Source organism: Staurois parvus, unplaced genomic scaffold, assembly GCF_062004578.1.
Source record: "Staurois parvus isolate SC_StPar_1 unplaced genomic scaffold, SC_StPar_1.0 ptg000442l, whole genome shotgun sequence".
NCBI lineage: Eukaryota > Metazoa > Chordata > Amphibia > Anura > Ranidae > Staurois > Staurois parvus.
Genome location: NW_028318238.1, coordinates 907,250 through 930,470, shown reverse-complemented (window position 1 = coordinate 930,470; position 23,221 = coordinate 907,250). Strand labels below are relative to the sequence as shown.

Sequence of the window (23,221 nt, the reverse complement as noted above, 5' to 3'; positions counted from 1 at the left end):
CTTCCTTCTGGGCCAACAGCCATGCAGACCAATTTGATGCAGTGTGCGGTGTATGGTCTGAGCACTGACAGGCTGACCCCCATCCCTTCAACCTCTGCAGCAATGCTGGCAGCACTCATATGTCTATTTCCCAACGACAACCTCTGGATATGACGCTGAACATGTGCACTCAATTTCTTTGCTCAACCATGGCGAGGCCTGTTCTGAGTGGAACCTGTCCTGTTAAACCGTTGTATGGTCTTGGCCACCGTTCTGCAGCTCAGTTTCAGGGTCTTGACAGTCTTCTTATAACCTAAGTCATCTTTATGTAGAGCAGCAATTATTTTTTTCAGATCCTCAGAGAGTTCTTTGCCATGAGGTGCCATGTTGAACTTCCAGTGACCAGTATGAGAGAGTGAGAGCGATAACACTAAATTTAACACACCTGCTCCCCATTCACACCTGAGACCTTGTAACACTGAGTCACATGACACCGGGGAGGGAAAATGGCTAATTGGGCCCAATTTGGACATTTTCACTTAGGGGTGTATTCACTTGTGTTGCCAGAGATTTAGACATTAATGGCTGTGTGTTGAGTTAATTTGAGGGGACAGCAAATTTACCCTGTTATACAAGCTGTACACTCACTACGTCACATTGTATCAAAGTGTCATTTCTTCATTGTTGCCACATGAAAAGATATAGTAAAATATTTACAAAAATGTGAGGGGTGGACTCACTTCTGTGAGATACTGTAAATCATGCATTGTATTGTATAAACGGATACATTTTTTTTGGTACTCACATTGAGCTCAATAATCCACAAAAGAGAGATGAAGAGAAGGTCAAATGTGACAAAAAGGCAGAATGTCCGACGAACATCAGAAATGGCCCTGCGCTGTCTTGGAGGCAGAAAAAACTGAGGAGACAGGCTTTGGCTCAGTGATGAATTGATGGAGGCAATAGCTGGAAGACTTCGTTCCAGGTCAGACTGAAAATCACCTGGTAGTTTACTCATCTTGGAAAGTGGAGAGAAGTGTCAACATTAGGGAAACCAGGGGTCACCAATCCATCTGTCAGGAAGAAAGGGGAGTAAACAGGTTCAAACCTTTAAGACTGGCACAGACTTACCTCCCACATCATTGCCTTCTCATATGTTACCAGAAACACTTACTGCTCACTGCAATATTATTTGTGAAATATAATCAGCTAGTAGTAGTCACACCAAACTTGACTTGTTCTGTAATGCCTAAGATGTTTCACTGCCTAAGCAGTGTCTTCACTTTTACGAACTACCAGAACATACCCCCAGCCTTTATAGCTTCCTTGGAAATTAACCCTTTCCTGCCCAGTGTCATTAGTACAGTGTCAGTGCTTTTTATTAGAACTGATCACTGTATTAGTGTCACCGGAGATGTCAGTGACAATCAGTTCCCCCCAATGTCAGAATGCCCGCCGCAGTCCCGCTGATCGCTGCCATTACTAGTATACAAAAAAATAAATAAATAAAATTCCAATATATATACCGCCTTTTGTAGACATTATAACTTTCACATAAACCAATTAATATACAATTATTGGGATTTATTTTTTTTAGCAAAGACAAGTAGCAGAATACATTTTGGACTGAATTTGCCAAAATTCATTTTTTTTCATTTTTTTTAATTGGATTTTTTTTCTTAGCAAAAAGTAAAAAATATTGTTTTTGGTTTTTTTTTCAAAATTGTCAGTCTTTGTTTATAGCGCAAAAAATAACAACCGCAGAGGTGATCAAATACCACCAAAACAAAGCTCTATTTGTGGGAAACAAATGACCTAAATTTCATTTATGTACAGCGCCGTATTGCAGAAAAAATGGCCTGGACTGGAGGGGGAGGGGGGGCAAGTGGTTAAACAAAACATCAACATTTCAGAAAAAGTCCAAATGAATGTGACTAACCACTATATACCTGTGACCTGGATAAATGTACACCTTCATAGGACACATTCAGTATATATGAACATAAATATATTTGCCTGTCCTTCTTTAGTATTTCACCTTGACAACATTCCTTCACACCTTTGTGTTGCAATAATACACACAATGTACACATTGTCATTCATTCTGAATGGCACAGCAATGCAGATATGTAGCAAAAAATGCAGCCAAGCTAGACCAGGCCATGGTGGACAAATTAGAATAAGTGTATTGTATATTAAGAGCCCATTTAAACAGAACCTGAACTCTGGAAGCTGTGCCCAAGAAAGGGAAGTAGAGGACGAAGTCACCAGTACTGTCTGTGGTCTCTCTGCAGCTGATTTCCCGATTACTGACTTACTAAGCCTTGTATTGCATTGTTTCTCTATGTGGGAGCGGCTGTCTCAGTAGAGGTAGAGCTTTGCTTCCTCCATTTAGAGCTTCCCCCCTAATGACTGGTAGAGGAAAACTCATGAAACAACAAAATAGTTGCAGGAATATCCACAGAATGGATGAGTAGTTACACCACCAAAACTCATACTATGCTCGAAGCATATGTCTGTACACAAGCAACCCTGGCACATAACTGAACCTTCTAATTCATCCCAATGGGTGGGTGGCTGTAGGAGGCAGACGTGGTTTCTTGGAGAGGGATTTTGTAAGCTCTGTGCAGCCATGTACAAGAAACCCGACACAGGCAGCATGGCCTCTAATGCAGCAAATGTAAAACAAGGAAGCTCTGTAGGCATCCTCACATACCAGCAAAAACACTATTGTACACAGGGAATTCCAAGCAAAAAACCAGATTGTTCAGAATAATACTTAGCCAAAATAAAAATGACTAAATCCCTTATTCTTCCCCTAGGCAACCTTAACCCCTTCATCCTAAGGGTAAAACAAATCTTACCGCCGAAGCACAACTTTGCAACGTTGTCATGTGTTAGTAAAACCGTACATATCATAACTAGTTTGTACATCCAGGTGAATTATACCGCGTTTTTTTTCAGGACAAATTGGGCTTTCATTTGGTGGTATATGTAATGGATAAATCCTGATTTTTTTTTTTATTATCAAAGGAAAACTGGCCCAAAATAGTAAAAAAAAAAAAATCATTTTAAATTTAGCTGTGTGTTTCTTGTTACTACCATAACCTACCACCAAAGAACAACCCAAAATAAATTTTCCAGCTCTTGACAATCGCAGTGATACCATATATGTGTATGTTATTTGTTGTTTGTACAGCACAGAAGTGCACATTTTGTTTTTTGTTTACCTAAAACACACTGACACCAATTTTTTTTTAAATCCTGACCTTTGACCCTGACCCAAACACTTACCCTGGCACTGAACTAGATCAAACCTTGATCTAGGTATTTCTTTTTTTAAAATATATTTACCTTTTTTTTTTTTAAACAAACATTTTTTCCCCTCTATGCCAGTAGTTAGATACAATGTATCTCTCCTCCATTCATAGAGAGAAGAAAAACAAGGGGGCCGGGCTGTACAGTGACTGATCACTGTGATAGCCAATCAGAGGCTATCACAGCGATCATGTGACCCGGAATCGGGAGTTCCGGGTCCCGATCGTTAGAACGGGACCCGGGGCTCTCAGTGACAATCTGGATTTTGTGGTGGGAGCGCACTGTGCGGCACGCTCCCAGCACAAAGAAAGGTGCGCAGATATGCGGCTCCACGGAAAAAAACTCACTTTGGTGAGGCCGCATATTTGTGTGACGTCGGCGTCAAGGGATTAAACCAATTGTGTTAATTTAAAAAAAAAAGATTTTCAAACATGCTATACTTACCTGCTCTGTGCAATGGTTTTGCGCAGAGCAGCCCCAATCCTCCTCTTCTGGGATCCCTCAGCAGAATTCTAGGCTCCACCCCCCTGCCAACTTCCCCCATAGCAAGCCGCCTGCTCTGGGGGCAGTTGTGCATGCTCATTCCCAAACCCCACTCTGTGTGTCTATAGGACATACATAACTGGGCTTGTTCCTAACCCCCCCCGCCACTGCCTCAAGTATGTATTGGGGGGGGCATGTTGGGGCTGTGGGGGTGCATACAGGTTTTTTTTCCCTTACCTGACTGCATAGAATGCAATCAGGTAAAAAAACCTTCTGCCTTTGCAACCACGTTAATGCAGGATGAGGATAATGAAGGAGAAAATATCCTCTAACATTTCTTCACACACCCAAAGCACCCCTTATACAATTGGTCTGCGTAATATTTGCTTGCTACACCTGCCATACCCCTTTGCCCCTTCATGTCCTGCTTTATGCCCGTTGTACCTTACAGTACGCCTGTCATAGCTTACATTACATTCTGCCTGTCGTACCTTACATTACATGATTTCTGATACAGAAATATATCAGTCCCCTGCGCTCAAGAATGGTGTACAAAGATGGAACTGTGACACATCCTTCATGCATCAAATACCAGCACTAGCCTTGCTACCCTCTAGGGGTTGCGGGACAACCCGCAGGAACCAACTGTAGAAACAAAGGGAAATAAAGAGGGTGTGCCAGCCTTCTGCATTACCTAGAGTGATAGCTCGATTAATCCAAAAGCAAAATATACTCAAACATTGTAGAAACAAAAGCGACCAGTACACAGGATCAGCAAAATCATGAGGACCCTATTAGGCTGACGCATTTTGAGGAGCTGAGGAAGAGGAGACTGTTCTTTGAAACACGACAGCCTAAGAGGGTCCTCACAAGTTTGGGAGCTGATCCGGTGTACTGGTCGCTTTTTATCTGACATACTTTTGTTTCTACAATGTTTGTGAGTATATTTTGCTTTGGATGAATAAAGCTATCACCATAAGTAATGCACAAGGTTGGTGCGCCCCCTTTTTTTCCGTTGTTTCTACAGCTTACATCATACCTGTCGTACCTTAAATTACGTTGGTCACATCTTACATTACGCCTGTCGTACCTTACATTAATCCTGTCACAGCTTACATTATGCCTGTCATTACAGCTGTCGTACCTTACATTACGCCTGTCACAGCTTACATTATGCCTGTCATTACAGCTGTCGTACCTTACATTACGCCTGTCACAGCTTACATTACGCCTGTCATTACAGCTGTCGTACCTTACATTATGCCTGTCATTACAGCTGTCGTACCTTACATTATGCCTGTCACAGCTTACATTATGCCTGTCATTACAGCTGTCGTACCTTACATTATGCCTGTCATTACGCCTGTCGTACCTTACATTATGCCTGTCATTACAGCTGTCGTACCTTACATTATGCCTGTCATTACAGCTGTCGTACCTTACATTACGCCTGTCACAGCTTACATTACGCCTGTCATTACAGCTGCCGTACCTTACATTACGCCTGTCATTACAGCTGTCGTACCTTACATTACGCCTGTCATTACAGCTGTCGTACCTTACATTACGCCTGTCATTACAGCTGTCGTACCTTACATTACGCCTGTCATTACAGCTGTCGTACCTTACATTACGCCTGTCATTACGCCTGTCGTACCTTACATTACGCCTGTCATTACGCCTGTCGTACCTTACATTACGCCTGTCGTACCTTACATTACGCCTGTCGTACCTTACATTACGCCTGTCATTACGCCTGTCGTACCTTACATTACAGCTGTCGTACCTTACATTACGCCTGTCATTACAGCTGTCGTACCTTACGTTACGCCTGTCATTACAGCTGTCGTACCTTACATTACGCCTGTCATTACAGCTGTCGTACCTTACATTACGCCTGTCATTACAGCTGTCGTACCTTACATTATGCCTGTCATTACAGCTGTCGTACCTTACATTACGCCTGTCACAGCTTACATTATGCCTGTGGTACCTTACATTATGCCTGTCATTACGCCTGTCATATCCCTTCTCAACTATCCTACAATACACCTCCCCCCCCTAATCTCTTACATCACACCCCCTCCTCCCCCCAACTTATAATACAGTGATACCCCCATCACCCCTGCTGCACTCCTCTCCACGCAGATCCCTTGCATGACACCTGCAGTACCCCTTTCCTCCCTCATGTCCTACACTACACCTTCCCATACCCCTCCTCATTACACCTGTCCTACCCCTTCCCCCTTTTATAATACACCTGCTGCACCCCTCCCCCACCTTGTAACTGTCCTACCCCCCTCATTACGCCTGTCACCCCCCCCCCCCATAGCTGTGCCCCCCTTTCTATAACACATACTAAGTGACTTGGAATGAATGGGTCCCTTCCACCCGTACACCGCACAACAAGCACAGACCCGTCTGAAGGGGGCACTAGGCTCTCTCCTGCCCCGTACAAGACAATGACTGCCCCGACATATCATCCTGGTAACAACTGTGACCTAACCTCCCACAACACAGTGAAGTACCGGCACACCGGGGTAAGACTTCACAGCGAGGGGTGCCCTGGCCGCACACTCACGGAGCATCTCCCCCCTCCTCCGGTCCTCCCCGACTTACACTATAATCACCGCCTCCGCCGCTCACACAACCCGGAAGTAGGGAGGCGGAAGCCCCTGCCGGGTCACATGACATGGAGGTGTGTCCTGAGGTCAGCGCCGGTGTAGGAGCTCGTTTGTTATACCGCCTTCCGCTGTAGGTCCACATAGAAGTCTCCTACCGGGTCCGCTCACACGGTTTTCCCCTCCTCTGTATGTACTACCACCCCACTGGGGTCACTTCCAGGTCACGTGGTAGTGACACAGATATGGAGGCCGCCATTACTCATCTCCTCAAGTGAGACTGCAGGGAAAACGGTTTTTTTTTAAAATCTTTGTAGTGGAGAAGGACTAGAACCCCTGTCAGGTTTTATTGCTGAGGTGCAAATATGTAACCCGGGGAATACACACTATGGTGTCCGTTTATGAACCAGCGGTAATAGATCGCTGCTCAGTTCTTCGGCATTCTTGGAGAACACAGTTCTCCTGTGAATGCCGTTTATGAAGCAGTTCTCTGAACGAAGGGAGAACGGTCTCCAAACGCTGGAGAACGGTCTACAAACTTTGGAAAATGGCTGATTGTACAATAATCTCGGGAGATTACAGTAAAAGATCAGTTTACTAAGCAGAGGTAAATTATCTCTGCTTAGTTTTCGGTTCTTCCGATTCTCCAGCTCTGGGCTGGAGAATCTGGAGGGAGAACACAGATCTCCAGAGAAGGGCTGAACATGTTCTCTGCTGATCTCCTGAGTGTCATGAACTGTGAATGACCAGAGAGTAGCTGTGATCCTCGGAATCGCAGCTATTCTGTGTGTCATAAACGGACACCTATATTGTCAGAAGTATTGGGCCAGCCCTCCAAATCATTGGATTCAGGTGTCCCAATCACCCCCATGGCCACAGGCAGGGGCGGACTAACCATTTGGAAACCCGGGCACTGCCTGAGGGCCCGGGGTCAGTAGGGGGCCCCATGAGATGCCCCTGGTACCTTTTTCATAGGTTTTTTTGAGTTTGGGTAAGGACACAGGGGCCCCATGATCCCCTATTGCCAGGGGACCCCATGAGTTGTCAGTCCACCCCTGGCCACAGGTGTATAAAATCAAGCACCTAGGCATGCAGACTGCTTCTACAAACATTTGTGAAAGAATGGGTCGCTCTCAGGAGCTCAGAGAATTCAAGCGTGGTACCGTGATAGGCTGCTACCTGTGCAATAAGTCCATCCGTGACATTTCCTTCCTACTAAATATTCCACGGTCAAATGTTAGTGGTATTATAACAAAGTGGAAGCAACTGGGAACACCAGCAACTCAGCCACCAAGTGGTAGGCCACGTAAAATGACAGAGCGGGGTCAGTGCACAACAACAGTGCGTAGAGAGCTTCATGGAATGAATTTCCATGGCCGAGCAGCTGCATCCAAGCCTTACATCACTAAGTGCAATGCAAAGCGTCAGATGCAGTGGTGTAAAGCACGCCGCCACTGGACTCTAGAGCAGTGGAGACGTGTTCTCTGGAGTGGCTAGACATGAGCAGTTTGTTTCATTCCGAAATGAAATTCGTACTAATATTACGTTATTTGGAGATTCGGATGTATCCAAATTTATAATAGTAACAAACATAAATGAATCTGAAATAACGAAACAAAATTTGAATCAATTCAAATTTAAGAACACATTAGAAAACAAATTCAAATTTGAAAATCAATTTGAACTTGAAAACAAGAATAGAATAAAATTGAACAAAAAATATAAAATAATAGAAAAGAATACAGTTGAAAATAATAGAGTAAATCAGAACAAAATAGAATAGAAAATAAAGGAATAGAATAGAAAAGATTAGACTAGAAGATCCAAGATTCATTCTATTCAAAATTAAAATTTCGGAAGGCAGTTATATTCTATTCTATTGTTTTTCTATACTATTCTATTCTTTGATTCTCTAGTCTAATCTTTTCTATTCTAATCTTTTTTATTCTAATTGATTCTATTTTATGCCCTTATTTTCATTTCTATTTTGCCTTGCTTTACGCTATTATTTTCTGTTCTATTCTTTGAATATCTATTCTATTCTAATTGATTATATTCTTTGATTTTTTAATCTTTTCTATTTGATTCTATTCTTTCCTATTCTATTCTTTGATTTTCTATTCTAATCTTTGATCTTCTATTCTAATCTTTTCTATTCTATTCTATTGGCCAATCAGTCATCACATGATCGGGACATCACACAGAGGTCTCGTACAGCGATCGGTGCTTGGAGGATAAAAAATGAAATTGACACAATTCTAACATTTTTGGCTCTATACACCACCACAATGGATTTGAAATGAAATGAACAAGATGTGCTTTAACTGCAGACTGTCAGCTTTAATTTGAGGGTATTTACATCCAAATCAGGTGAACGGTGTAGGAATTACAACAGTTTGCATATGTGCCTCCCACTTGTTAAGGGACCAAAAGTAATGGGACAATTGGCTTCTCAGCTGTTCCATGGCCAGGTGTGTGTTAGTCCCTCATTATCCCAATTACAAGAAGCAGATAAAAGGTCCAGAGTTCATTTCAAGTGTGCTATTTGCATTTGGAATCTGTTGCTGTCAACTCTCAAGATGAGATCCAAAGAGCTGTCACTATCAGTGAAGCAAGCCATCACTAGGCTGAAAAAACAAAACAAACCCATCAGAGAGATAGCAAAAACATTAGGCGTGGCCAAAACAACTGTTTGGAACATTCTTAAAAAGAAGGAACGGACCGGTGAGCTCAGCAACACCAAAAGACCCGGAAGACCACGGAAAACAACTGTGGTGGATGATCGAAGAATTCTTTCCCTGGTGAACAAAACACCCTTCACAACAGTTGGCCAGATCAAGAACACTGTCCAGGAGGTAGGTGTATGTGTGTCAAAGTCAACAATCAAGAGAAGACTTCACCAGAGTGAATACAGAGGGTTCACCACAAGATGGAAACCATTGGTGAGCCTCAAAAACAGGAAGGCCAGATTAGAGTTTGCCAAACGACATCTAAAAAAGCCTTCACAGTTCTGGAACAACATCCTATGGACAGATGAGACCAAGATCAACTTGTACCAGAGTGATGGGAAGAGAAGAGTATGGAGAAGGAAAGGAACTGCTCATGATCCTAAGCATACCACCTCATCAGTGAAGCATGGTGGTGGTAGTGGCATGGCGTGGGCATGTATGGCTGCCAATGGAACTGGTTCTCTTGTATTTATTGATGATGTGTCTGCTGACAAAAGCAGCAGGATGAATTCTGAAGTGTTTCTGGCAATATTATCTGCTCATATTCAGCCAAATGCTTCAGAACTCATTGGACGCCGCTTCACAGTGCAGATGGACAATGACCCAAAGCATACTGCAAAAGAAACCAAAGAGTTTTTTAAGGGAAAGAAGTGGAATGTTATGCAATGGCCAAGTCAATCACCTGACCTGAAGGGAAAATGCCCCAAGAACAAGCAGGAACTGAAGACAGTTGCAGTAGAGGCCTGGCAGAGCATCACCAGGGATGAAACCCAGCGTCTGGTGATGTCTATGCGTTCCACACTTCAGGCTGTAATTGACTGCAAAGGATTTGCAACCAAGTATTAAAAAGTGAAAATTTGATTTATGATTATTATTCTGTCCCATTACTTTTGGTCCGTTAACAAGTGGGAGGCACATATGCAAACTGTTGTAATTCCTACACCGTTCACCTGATTTGGATGTAAATACCCTCAAATTAAAGCTGACAGTCTGCAGTTAAAGCACATCTTGTTCATTTCATTTCAAATCCATTGTGGTGGTGTATAGAGCCAAAAATGTTAGAATTGTGTCAATGTCCCAATGTTTATTGACCTGACTGTATATTCCGCCTCCCTTCCATCCTGAGGCTCTACAGTGTTTATTTCGATTTATAGCATGCTATCCTCAAATATCAGTCATAGTGGTTGGCGATTTTAATAACGTACTAGATGTTTCACTTGATTTATACAAACAATATTGTCCACAGGGCCCTAGAGCTTTGACTCCTTTTGCCCGACATGTGGCCAAGGTGGGCCTAATGGATTTCTGGCAGACCAGACACCCACTTGCAGCCCAATTCTCGTGTCACTCTGACTCACTTATCTCTTTCACGTATAGATCTTATCTTTAGCACGGAGATAACATTTACTCTGAACACTCAAGTTGAATATTTAGCTAGAGGTCTGTCTGACCACTTGCCGGTTAAATTGTCCTTGTCATTACGAAATTCTTGTTACCCAATATTGTGGAAATGAAATCCCTTCTGGTTGAATCTTTTTCCCAACACTGGCAATATACAATCGCACTTGTAAAACTTTTTGATTGATAATAGGCACGCAACCTCATCTATGATTTTGTGGGGCGCTCTGAAAGCTTATTTTAGAGGCCATTTTATTCAGAAGATCTCCACGATTAAAAATAATACCAGACGATGGGTAAAAGATGCCAAATACAGCAGTAGATAAAGCAGAGAAGGAATATCTAACCCTACCCCTGCGACGGAAAAAGCTTGGATTAATGCACAACAATTTTATCAGTCCATACAAATGCAACAGGCGGAAAATAAAAGTTTTTTTTGCCTCAGACCTTCTTTGAGGAAGGGGAAAATACAGGTCTTTTTTTGGCAATTATAGCAAAGTCTCAACAACCGTCAACCTATGTTTCAGCACTGAAACTGTCTCCAACACAGATGGCTACAGACACTCATACCATTCTACAGGGCTTTAACTCATTTTACTCTTCCTTATACTCCTCTAAAGCATCCTACCCCATGGATAAGCTCAATGACTTCCTTGCTGGGGTGAGCCTTCCACAGCTCTTGGCGGCAGATAGGAAGAACCTAAATGCTCCGATATCTCTGGAGGAATTGCAATTGTTGGTGAATTCCTTCCCTAATTCCAAGTCTCCAGGTAGTGACGGCCTGCCCATAGAAGTTTATAAGATGTTAGGGGAAATACTGCTCCCAGAACTCTTGCAGACAATTAGGACCGCTGTGGCACAGGACACTCCCAGTTTCCATGAATGAGGCGATCATGGTAGTTCTATTAAAGCCGGGGAAGGATCCTACTCAGGCCGAATCATACCGCCCTATATCCCTGTTGTCTACTGACTTGAAGATTATTACAACGGTACTCGCAACACGGCTTTCTAAAGTAATTGCTAAACTCATACACCCGGATCAGTCAGGATTTATCCTCAATAGATCGACGTCCATTCTTCTCCGCAGGTTATACCTTAATTTGTAGCTACCAACGGACAATATGGGTAATAGAGCCATTTTCTCACTTGATGCCTCTAAGGCTTTTGATGGAATGACATCATTTATGGCAGGTTCTTGATAAATTTAATTTGGGGAATGAGTTTATCTCTTGGCTTCAACTGCTTTATAGGGCTCCCACTGCTAGAATAAGAGAAAATAATGCTTTATCCTCCTCCTTTACACTACACAGAGTATGAGACAGGGATGCCCATTATCGCCCTTGCTCTTTGCATTGGTGATAGAGCCATTGGCAGCGGCTATTAGGGAGGACCAGACTATAGAGGGGTTTAAATGTGGTGAGGTCGAAGAAAAAATAGCTTTATATATATAGATGATGCTTTACTATTCTTGGGCAATACGTCCCACTCCCTTACGAGATTGATGTCCCTTATTGATACCTTTGTATCCTTTTATGGTTTCAAGATTAATTGGGATAAATCTACCCTGTTACCCTTAGACCTGATTCCTGCCCCTGTACCACAGATTGCGTCCCAAATCCAGGTGACGGACTCCTTCCATTATTTGGGAATTCATATCCATCCTACCCTGTCTAAATATGTCCAGCTTAATCTCTGCCCTCTCCTTCTTAAGTTCAAACAGAAAATGGTTACTTGGAACAAACTGCCGCTTCCGGTGGTTGGTAGGTATAACCTCATAAAAATTATCTGGGCCCCTCAGTTATTATACGTTTTGCATAATGCACCAAACTGGATCCCTATGTATGTTTTTAAACAGTTTTATACTGTGTTCCGATCTTTGATTTGGAAAAAATGCTCTCCTCGTATAAAACTGGAAACATTACAGGAATCTAGAGAGTTTGGGGGATTGGCGGTACCTAATCCATTTTACTATTATATAGCTGCACAACTTCAACATCTTACTGCTTGGCAGGATGGTAATCATGCAGACACTATTAAGCCGCTCTTAATGGGTGTTTTGTCCAATGATAATCTAGTGGAATGTTTGGAGGTGGGTGAATTTAGAAATATGTCATGGTATCCCACTTTGGTGTTGATTGATAGAGGTTGGTCCAAAGCTAAATGTCTCTTCCATTATTTGGGTTATACTTCATTCACTCGTATTTTTCATAATGTTAATTATTCTGAGTTGCAGAAGCTGCATGAGTTTTACTGGGTGGATGATGATGGGAGTTAGATATATACCACAATTATATGATGGTCAATTACTGAAAGATTTCTGTACTTTGCAGCTTGAATATGATTTGTCTAAGCAATTCTTTTTCCAGTACCTACAGCTTAGACATGCCATTACTGCACAATCTAAAGCCTCTCCATGGACATTTACTGAACCGGTAATACTTAATCAAACTGTAGCTTCAACCACAAGAAAGGGTCAAATATCTTCAATTTACCAATCCATTATGGTAAAAGTTTCTAAGCCAATGTCCCTTAATTGTAGAACACAATGGTCGACTGATTTAGATATTAAAAAAAGTCTAAGAAATGCAGCGCTAAAATTGAAATAGTAGTAAATGACCATAAAATGCAGAAAAAATGTTTATATAAACTGTTCATTCATATATAAATATATATATATATATATATATATATATATATAAATAAATTATATACAACGCTCAGTTTGTATGTACTTCTGGTAAGTGCATTATTCTACTACTACCTCACGGAGCAGCCAAGAGTATATCACATCACTTTAACCTCGCTTATATTGGAGTTTTTCTCGTCTTCAGGACATTTTATATATTCATAATATGAATGAACAGTTTATATGAACATTTTTTCTGCATTTTATGGTCATTTACTACTATTTCAAGTTTAGCGCTGCATTTCTTAGACTTTTTTTATCACTGAGGTGCCAAGGTATACCTTTTTTGCTAGCAGCTCCACACTATCAAAATCTTTTCTATCTAAACTACAACAAATAGCATCAAGTTGCGCTCGTTCACCTCTGTTTTTCATATGATTTAGATATTATTTCCGATGAGGACTGGTCCACCATATTAGAAAATGTAATTAAAGTCTCCTTGTCCCCAGCTCAGAAGTTTACCCAGCTCTTTATTATCCACCGCACTTATCGCACTCCTCAGCGGCTATACTCTTGGAATAGGAAGGACTCTCCCCTTTGCCCTAGATGTGAAATTCATAACGGCACTCTTATCCATATGCTATGGAAATGTCCCAAATTGGTAAGATATTGGTCCCATATTATAACGAATATCAATGAGATCTGGAATTCTACTGTACCTTTAGATCCCAAGCTTTGTCTATTGGGAATGTTGGATGAGGAACTGTTTACTCCACGTGTCTATATATCTATCCTTAGAGTGTTGTTTATTGCTCAGAAATGGTTATCACCCTCACCTCCTTCCCATATTTAATGGATTAAAGCGGTCAATGATAGGTTAAAAAAAAAATAGTTTATCAGCATAGAGGATGTGCACAGAAATTTACAAAAGTCTGGGATGCCTGGTTGGGGACTCCGGGATTAGCACCAGCACAATTAGTTGAGGACAGGCTTATAAGTGGTGGAACCCACTTGCATAGGAATTGGGATATAGATGTATCCATAACGGTAAAACTCTACTATTGGCAAAAAGCTAGATTAGACTCTATATTTACTATATTGCATGTGGATGGGCTGAGGAGGTTTGACTCTCGGAGTTCAGTTCGAAGAAGGCTGGTTTTTGGTTCTTGTTTTTGTTGTCAAATTGTTAAAAACTATTTTGATTTTATAACTCATGTTAATTTAATTTCCTTCTGCTTTTTCCCAGCCTATTTTGAAATCTGGGTTTTTTTATTTCTCTGTTTCAAAAAAAAAAAAAAAAAAGGATCTGGTATATGTGGTCTGGAATCTATGGTTATATCTTTGGTATACATGACTTTGTACCCTTTTATATTATAATGTAACTTGTTGACACTAAGGCTACACTCCGTTGGAGATTTATGTAATCTTCAGGCCTAACATTATTTTTTAAACGTGTGCAAAAAACGCAAAAACGGGTCTGGCAGCAAAAACGTAAAAACAGCTCTGGCAACGAAAGGCATAAAGTATAAGCCCTGACCCACCCTTTCCTGATGAGCAGCCCAATCGGTGCTCATCACACTGCAAGGTCTCTCTCCTCCTTGCTAATCCCTGGCTGGAGACAGGCAGGGAGGGGAGGAGGAGATAAACAGCGCAATGTTAACAATATTACACGTTTAAGTCACCTTAAAGCCTCTTTTGTTTTTAAAGACATTACTAAAATCACCTCTGATTTAAATAGTTTTGGTTACATTTTTTTTTTTTTATCTGGTCAAGTAGATTGTTATGAGGGACAAGTAGATTAAGGCTCCCGATTTAGTCCCTAGACAAGTAGTTTTTTCAAAAATTTCCACACCCCTGTAAGTATACCATATTTGTCTGTTATTGGTAATGGGTTTGCACTCTTGGTATTCTAATCAAAAACTACAGAGGCAACTTATTTCTTTTGCTTAAGAACTACTGAACAAAACATTATATTTATTTAGCAAAAATTGATGTAACTGCTATTTTAGTTGTAAAAATATGTTGTATTTCTTTTTCTATTTTTTTTTTGGTTGTAATTTGAAAACAATTTGATTCTGTAGATCCAAGTCCAATAAAATATAGTGGTCCTGCTAAGAAAATAAAATAATAGATAAATAACAGCTAAGTACCAAAAAATAACAGAAGATGATATATAAATAGAAGAAAATATCAGATAAAAATAAGCTAGGATACACTCACGGGCCACTTTATTTGGTACACCTTGCTAGTTCTGGTTTGGACCCCCTTTTGCCTTCAGAGATGCCTTCAGTCTTCGTGGCATAGATTTAACATGGTGTTGGAAACATTCTTCAGAGATTTTGGTCCATATCAACATGAGTTAGTGTTGCCTATCTATCATCTCGAACCAGTATTCCCATTCTCCTCTGACCTTTGACACCAACAAGGCATTTTTGTCCACACAACTGCCGCACACTGGATATTTTCTCTTTTTCGGACCACTCTCTGTAAACCCTAGAGATGGTTGTGCATGAAAATCCCAGTAGATCAGCAGTTTTTTAAATACTCAGAGCAGCCCGTCTGGCACCAACAACCGTGCCATATTCAAAGTCACTTCAATCCCTTTTAGCAATTTTAGTGGAGGGGGATTATGGTGTGAAGTTGTTTTTCAGGGGTTGGGCTTGGCCCCTCAGTTCTAGTGAAGGGAACTCTTAAGGCGTCAGCATATGAAGACATTTTGGACAATTTCATGCTCCCTACTTTGTGGGAACAGTTTGGGGATGGCCCCTTCTTGTTCCAACATGGCTGCGCACCAGGGCACAAGGCAAGGTCCATAAAAACATGGATTAGCAATTTGTGTTACCAAGCAATTGAACAGGTGTACCTAATAAAGAGCCATTAGATGTCAGGGCACGCTAAAACCCCCCCAAAAAAACTCACTTAGGTTTTCAGCATGCCCTGACATCTAGTGGAAATTTTGCATTACAACTAAAATCTAAATTGCAATATTGGTGAATTTGGCTATTGTTTAGCTTAGAGATGGATTTGCTGATAGAAATGTCAAAGTTCAACAAAAAGAGAATTGTGGTTGAGATACTATTTAGAGGATGAGGAAGACCTTTTAAGAGCTTGACTCCACTACTGTGTTCCTACAGAGATGTAGTGACAGGCAGGTAGAACCACAGTGCACTGCGGGGTGGGGAGTATTGTTGTGTTTGAAGTTACTTTTTCTTTTTATAGTGTAATGTGGCTGACAAGAGCTAGATATCTATGGATTACATATTATTTTAAAATGAGCTTAGCAATAATTTTACATTCACCTTTTTGTTAATATGAAATCTTTATTTTCTCAAGGTAGCCTTTACAAATACACTATTTTGCCAAACGTATTGGGAAACCCCTCCAAATCATTGGATTCAGGTGTTCCAATCACCTCCATGGCCACAGGTGTATAAAATCAAGCACCTAGGCATGCAGACTGCTTCTACAAACATTTGGCAAAGAATGGGTTGCTCTCAGGAGCTCAATGAATTCAAGTGTGGTACCGTCATAGATTGCCACCTTTATATAAAGTCCATCTGTTAAATTTCCTTGCTACTAAATATTCCACGGTCAACTGTTAGTGGTATTATAACAAAGTGGAAGCAACTGGGAGCAACAGAAACTAAGCCACGAAGTGGTAGGCCACGTAAAATGATAGAGCAGGGTCAACGCATGCTGAAGCACACAGTGCTCAGAAGTCGTCAACTGTCAATAGCTAAAGACCTTCAAACTTTGTGTGGCCTTCAGATTAGCACAACAACGGTGTGTAGAGAGCTTCATGGAATGGGTTTCCATTGCTGAGCAGCTGCATCCAAGCCTTACATCACTAAGTGCAATGCAAAGCGTCGAATGCAGTGGTGTAAAGCACACCACCACTGGACTCTGGAGCAGTGGAGACTTGTTTTCTGGAGTGATGAGTCACACTTCTCTGTCTGGCAATCCCATAGATGTGTCTGGGTTTGGCACTTTCCAGGAGAAAGGTACTTGCCTGACTGCATTGTGCCAAGTGTGAATTTTGGTGGAGGGGGGTTAATGGTGTGGGGTTGTATTTCAGCGGTTGGGCTTGGCCTCTTAGTTCCAGTGAAGAGAACTCTTAAGGCATCAGTATACCAAGACATTTTGGACAATTTAATGCTGTGTGGGAACAGTTTGGGGATGGCCCCTTCTTGTTCCAACATGACTGCACACCAGTGCACAAAGCAAGGTCCACAAAGACATGGATGATCGAGTTTGGGGTGGAGGAACTTGATTGGCCTGCACAGAGTCCTGACTTCAACCTGATAGAACACCTTTGGGATGAATGAGAGCGGAGACTGCGACCCAGGCCTTCTCGTCCAACATCAGTGCCTGATCTCACAAATGCACTTCTGGAAGAATGGTCAAACCTTCCCATAGACACACTCTTAAACCTTGTGGACAGCCTTCCCAGAAGAGTTGAAGCTGTTATAGCTGCAAAGGGTGGGGAACTCAATATTGATCCCTACAGACTAAGACTGGGGTGCCATTAAAGTTCATGTGCGTGTAAAGGCAGGCATCCCAATACTTTTGGCACTATAGTGTACATGTTGTATTCTAAATGCACAGCAGTAAACTTCTGATTTATCGTCAGAACTAAAAAAACTGAAATTGTGAAAATAATTTCTGCCACAACCTTCGTGAACGTGGTCAGACAGCATGTGATTATAAAACTTTTGTTCTACAATTATTAAGATTCATTCTGACACGCAATGTGTTTATATTTGGTCTCTTTCACTACCTCTAGGTGCAGGGGGTTGTGATGGGAACTTGTTATGCCCCATCATATGCCAACCTGTACCTGGGGGGGTGGGAGAGGGAATTTTTTGCACAAGGGGATCTTAATTACTATCTCGAACATATCATCTCGTGGCATCGTTATATTGATGATGTTCTGATATTATGGTCAGGTACCTAAGCAGAGCTCACCCAATTCATGACCATTCTGTGCCTTAATAATTACAATCTGAAATTTACTATGATGTGCCATCAGGAAACAATCACATTTCTTGACGTTAAAATATTTATAGAACCAGACGGCTCTCTAGGCTCATCATTATACAGGAAACCATCTGCAGGCAATACCATATTAAACGCTTCAAGCTCACATCCTGAACCCCTGATAAAAACTATCCCCAATGGCCAATACCTGTGGCTCAAACGGAATTGTACCAAGGACCAAGATTTTGTAATGGAAGCTAATTCCCTTCCTTTATACTCAATTATGGCAGAGAGGGTATAGTCACAGTTGTCTGAAAAAAGCTTATAATAAAGTTATAAAACAGGAACGCCGATCATTACTCTTTGGGAAACACAAATTGAAAGATGACCATACTGTACGGTTATTAACTACCTATTCCAAACAACATCAACAAATAAAGAAGATAATAAAGAAGTCTTGGCCTTTATTGCTAGCCGATTCCATGTCTAGTAAGTATATATCCACAAATCCAACTATCACTTATAAACGAGCACGTTCATTCAGGGATAAATTAGTACGTAGCCATCACAACAAAGTTAAGTCCAATTTTGTTGGCAACACTGGTACTTATTCCTGACAGAAATGTAGTTTGTGTTGTTTTATGCCCAACGGTAAACAAGTAGATCTTTAAAATGGTTTGATCCATTACATCAAACAGAATTACTTGTCAAACACCAGCTATAGTTACTTGATGAAGTGCCGATGTGGCTGCTTTTATGTGGGCTAAACCAAATGTCAATTTTTGAGCGGATAAGAGATCATGTTTCACTCATTGAAAACCATAAAATGGAAACTCCTATTAGTAGACATGTGGGTCTGTATCATAATTTTAATATGAGAATGATTAGGTTTATGGCGTTGGAACATATCCCGCCACATGTGCGTGGAGGTATTTACGATCAGAAACTCCTGCAACTCGAGACACGATGGATTTACAAACTTGATGCTACTCATTATCCAGGTCTGAACGAGTCATTTTTATGAGTTCTATAATTCTATATATCTTTCTCTGTATCACCCTTACAACAGTGACTCATTAATAGGATATTCATAATTTGTTATATAATTTTGTTTATTTTTGTAATTTATTATGATTTTTGTTTATTGCATATGTTCTTGTATTATTTGGTGATGGCCAATTTACGTGATTTGTAAATAAAGGCAAACACTGCTTAGAACGATGATATCTCCAGCTCACCTAATTATCCTATAGGAACAATATCAATGTTGAAATTACCATTTTGTGCCATACCTACGTCCCATGGTGCAATTGTAGGGACGCCCAGGGTACAGCTTTTTGGATACATTCCGATATGCTAGCCTTAATAAGACTTACTTGCGAATGCAAAACTCTTGCTCCAAAATATGGCCCTTTAAACTTTTTTTTTTCTGACTAGTACTAGTAGTATATAACATTAGACGTATTACTCCAGAGAGTGGAGTCTGTTTTCTTGGAGACATTAACATAATTGTCCCTTATTCTATTTTATTCATCAATGGTTTGTGGACCCCTTTGCTGCAAATATAATCTGTCACCACTAGATGGTGGGCATGCTCATAGATGCGTGTGGAAAGTGAAATTATTCTGGTGATCACTGTTGGTGCTATTGTGGATGTTCCCTTTGCTTCCTTTAGATTTTGCATTGGTGCTGGGCGGCTTTGTTTCAAGAAAAAGAGAGGAAGGCGCCTCTAAGTGCAGTATTGACAATTTATTCAGTAAACAATGGAAAATTTGCACTTACAAGATAAATAGTTAAAAAGACCAGAGGTCTGAAGAAGGAGCCCATTGAGCATGCTCTGAAATGCATTACCACCCCCTTCACCTGCTACATCTGACTCTGCTCTCCAAGCTTCATTTTTGATGCACAGGCACATCCTGGACTCTACTTCCTGATCCTATAGGCATAGTTTGCTGCTGAAAGGATGGATGTCCCACCTGGATCTAATTACCACATGATGAGTCTTTTTAAAAATGTATCTTGTAAGTGCAAATTTTCCATTGTTTACTGAATAAATTGTCAATACTGCACTTAGAGGCGCCTTCCTCTCTTTTTCTTGTTACTGCATTAGAGCCTTCCATTCTAAGAAGAGCTGCCTCAGTGTTGCTGCCTCAGTGTTGCTGCCTCAGTGTTACTGCTCCTATCCATCCAACCCTGATATCCATCTGGCACCTTTATCTTACAGCTACAGAGGTTGGGCTCCAACAAGTGCGCCCTACATAATATACATTTGCGGCTTTGTTTCGCCCATGCACGCCGGAGACCTTTGCGCATGTGCAGGGGCGGACTGACAACTCATGGGGCCCCCAGGCAATAGGGGATCATGTGGCCCCTGTGTCCTTGATCAAACTCAAAAAAACCTATGAAAAAGGTACCAGGGGGCATCTCATGGGGCCCCCTACTGACCCCGGGCCCTCGGGCAGGTCCTGAGTTTACAAATGGTCAGTCCGCCCCTGCGCATGCATAGTTGTACATCAGACGTCTGCACCTGGCCAATGACGTCATACGTCGGCCGGCGTGGAGGATATAAAAAAGGGCAGGAAATAGGATTTGGCCTCTTGGCTGCAGAGTTTGTTTGTATGCAATCTCAAGTTGTTTCGGGTGATATTTAGGTAAGATGGAGGTTCAGTGTCAAAGGTCTTTTTTAAAACTATGGTGATTGCATGGCCACTTAGTTGACCTTTCATGAATGATGCGTTAAAGCGGAGCTCCACCCAAAAGGGTAAGTTCCGCTTTAAGGCTTTGTCCCCCACTCCCCATTAAGGATTGGCACCCTTGGGGAGTGGGGGGGGGGAGTGGGTACCCAAATTTGACAGGTATCCGCTCCGACTTCGGCTGGTTGCCTAGGCTATCGATCATTAGCGTAAGTTGTCCTCGTCCTCTCCCTCTCCGTAGTCTTCTGGGACACGTGACAGGTCCCAGAAGACTACAGGGTCATTCACAAAGCAAAGCACTTCTTGCTCATGCGCAGTGGGCACCCAGAATTCTGTCACAGCCGGGTGCCCACACTAAAGAGAGAGAAGACGGCCGGTGAAACCAGCGGTGGTAAGGACACCGCTGGCCCGAGGGACAGGTAAGTATCTGTATTTTAAAAGTCAGCAGCTACAGTTTTTGTAGCTGCTTTTTTTTTTTTTTCAGGTGGAACTCCGCTTTAAGTATTTGTTTGGCTTTTCAGCTGGTACCTTTGAATCAATAGCTATTACTGACATCTAGTGGCTGAATTTGAGATTGACAACTGGAAAAAAGAAAAAACCTTTTTCTCTACCTTGATCATTGTAAGTAACAGGCAGAGTTGTCACAAATATATATTGGTCTCCGTTCTTTCCCCTCTCTTTCATTGGTTACAGTCTACTTATGCATATACATTATATTTAGATGGATACTCGACCTCTCCTATATCCTCTACAATTGCATGGATGTTTGGGCCAAATTGATACTTAACTGTTTATATTGATACGCTTCAATAGCTTTGGGAGCTTGACACCTTTGGAAAGCTGAGGATTCTTTCATGGTTCTGAACAGTACAAGCAAAGGTACAATTGTACAAAAAATGATTGTTTCTTGTAATTTATATATATATATATATATATACTATATATAGTAAACTGTACTGCGGTCCATTCACTTCTTCCCCTGAGGAAGCCCTTGTTGGGCTAAACATGTAGGGAAGTTACACTCCTCACAGCCGCAGCAATACAGCTATGTTTGTACCATTGTCTAACCAGTATTGTACTCAATTGTATTTTTAATATTGATTAATAAAAGCTGCTAAAATCTTTTTAATAAATGTCATTTGTTTGTGTTTCTGCACCCTAAAAATCCCACAATTTTTCAGGCTTATACTTTAAATTTACAGGGATGTGGTGCAATGTGTAGGCTTGGTAACCCACTTGCCATCCTCATTTTATTCTATTAGCTGAACTAGAAGGTCTTTTTTTCAACCTGACTAATCATCTATAGTGCTTACACTTGAAGGACCACTGAGAATGTACCCAGGTCTCCCAAATAGTACAGAGGCTGCCAGTCATGCTCTGTCCCATGCACATTGACAATTAAAGTGTTACTAAACCCAGGACCCTGCATTCACTATATCTGGTCTCCCACAGTACACACAACATGAAAATGCAATTATTATTGTAAATATAAACTACTAAATACCTTTTCTCATCAGCAGTATATAGCAGTCTTGTGACTTCTATCAGTGTCGAGCTGAGCACTGGTTAAAGCTTGTAGGAGGAGTTTTCATTCTGCTCTGACTGTCCTATGAGGCTGCATAACCCTTGACCCTGTTTGGACAGTGCTGATTGGCCCTGTGTTGATAACATGTACCCTCCCAAAGCAAAAAAACCCTCTAGCAAGACACAATAAACTGAGCATGTGCAGAGTGACTCCTAGAGCTCTGTACTATTAGCAGATGGAATGGGGACAGTAGAATAAGGGGAGGATCAGAGAATACAGGATCAAACAGCCTTTTTACACAATGCAGAGGATTAACCCCTTAGGTTACAAAGTGAGTATAACAAGCATGCTTTACTGCATATACAGACTGATTTTACTTTTGTGAATTTAATAACAGTCTAGGGGATGCCTTTTTAGTATTTATTGCAGGAGAACTTTAACAGAAGGACAGGATTTAGGGTCACAGGATACTTCAAAAGCATCAGTAGCAACAGGAGGAAGACAAACTTTTTCTAACCTTCAACTTTCCCAGGGGTAGCAGGGAAAGGCCAGTACTTTGAGACCCTATGAGAGCCATCTCAGTCCACAGCTACCTGGGATCACTGTTCAGGGTCAGCACAATTGCACACCTTCCAGCTTCCTCCAGACACTTCTCAGTGAGGGAGACAATCCCTCTCCAGATAAGATACCATAGGGTGAAGTCCCACACCTAGGTCTTTACTGACAATGTCCCAAGAACTGTCTGCCATCCAGCATCCACAGGTAGATCCTCAGTGAGGAAGATAAAAGATCCTTTCTCCAGACCAGGACATCAGGAGAGTTCCCTCCAACAACTACACTACAGTATATTACCAAAAGTTTTGGGATGCCTG

At 41.5% G+C, this 23,221-nt stretch overlaps 1 protein-coding gene across 5 annotated transcripts in view; it reads right to left on the bottom strand.

Moving 5' to 3' along the window:
* STARD3 (StAR related lipid transfer domain containing 3) overlaps positions 1-6,556 on the bottom strand; it is a 49,185-nt gene extending 42,629 nt beyond the window's left edge. Inside the window, exons 1-2 of one of the 5 annotated variants that reach the window (XM_089687973.1) lie at positions 6,400-6,556; positions 785-1,052 (exon numbers count right to left, since the gene is read on the bottom strand). In XM_089687973.1, the coding sequence (XP_089544099.1) occupies positions 785-997 (213 nt within the window). In that variant the 5' untranslated portion in view covers positions 998-1,052; positions 6,400-6,556. The other 4 variants (XM_089687969.1, XM_089687972.1, XM_089687971.1 and 1 more) reach the window with 4 other exon arrangements.
* Between the last annotated feature and the right edge of the window lie 16,665 nt (positions 6,557-23,221).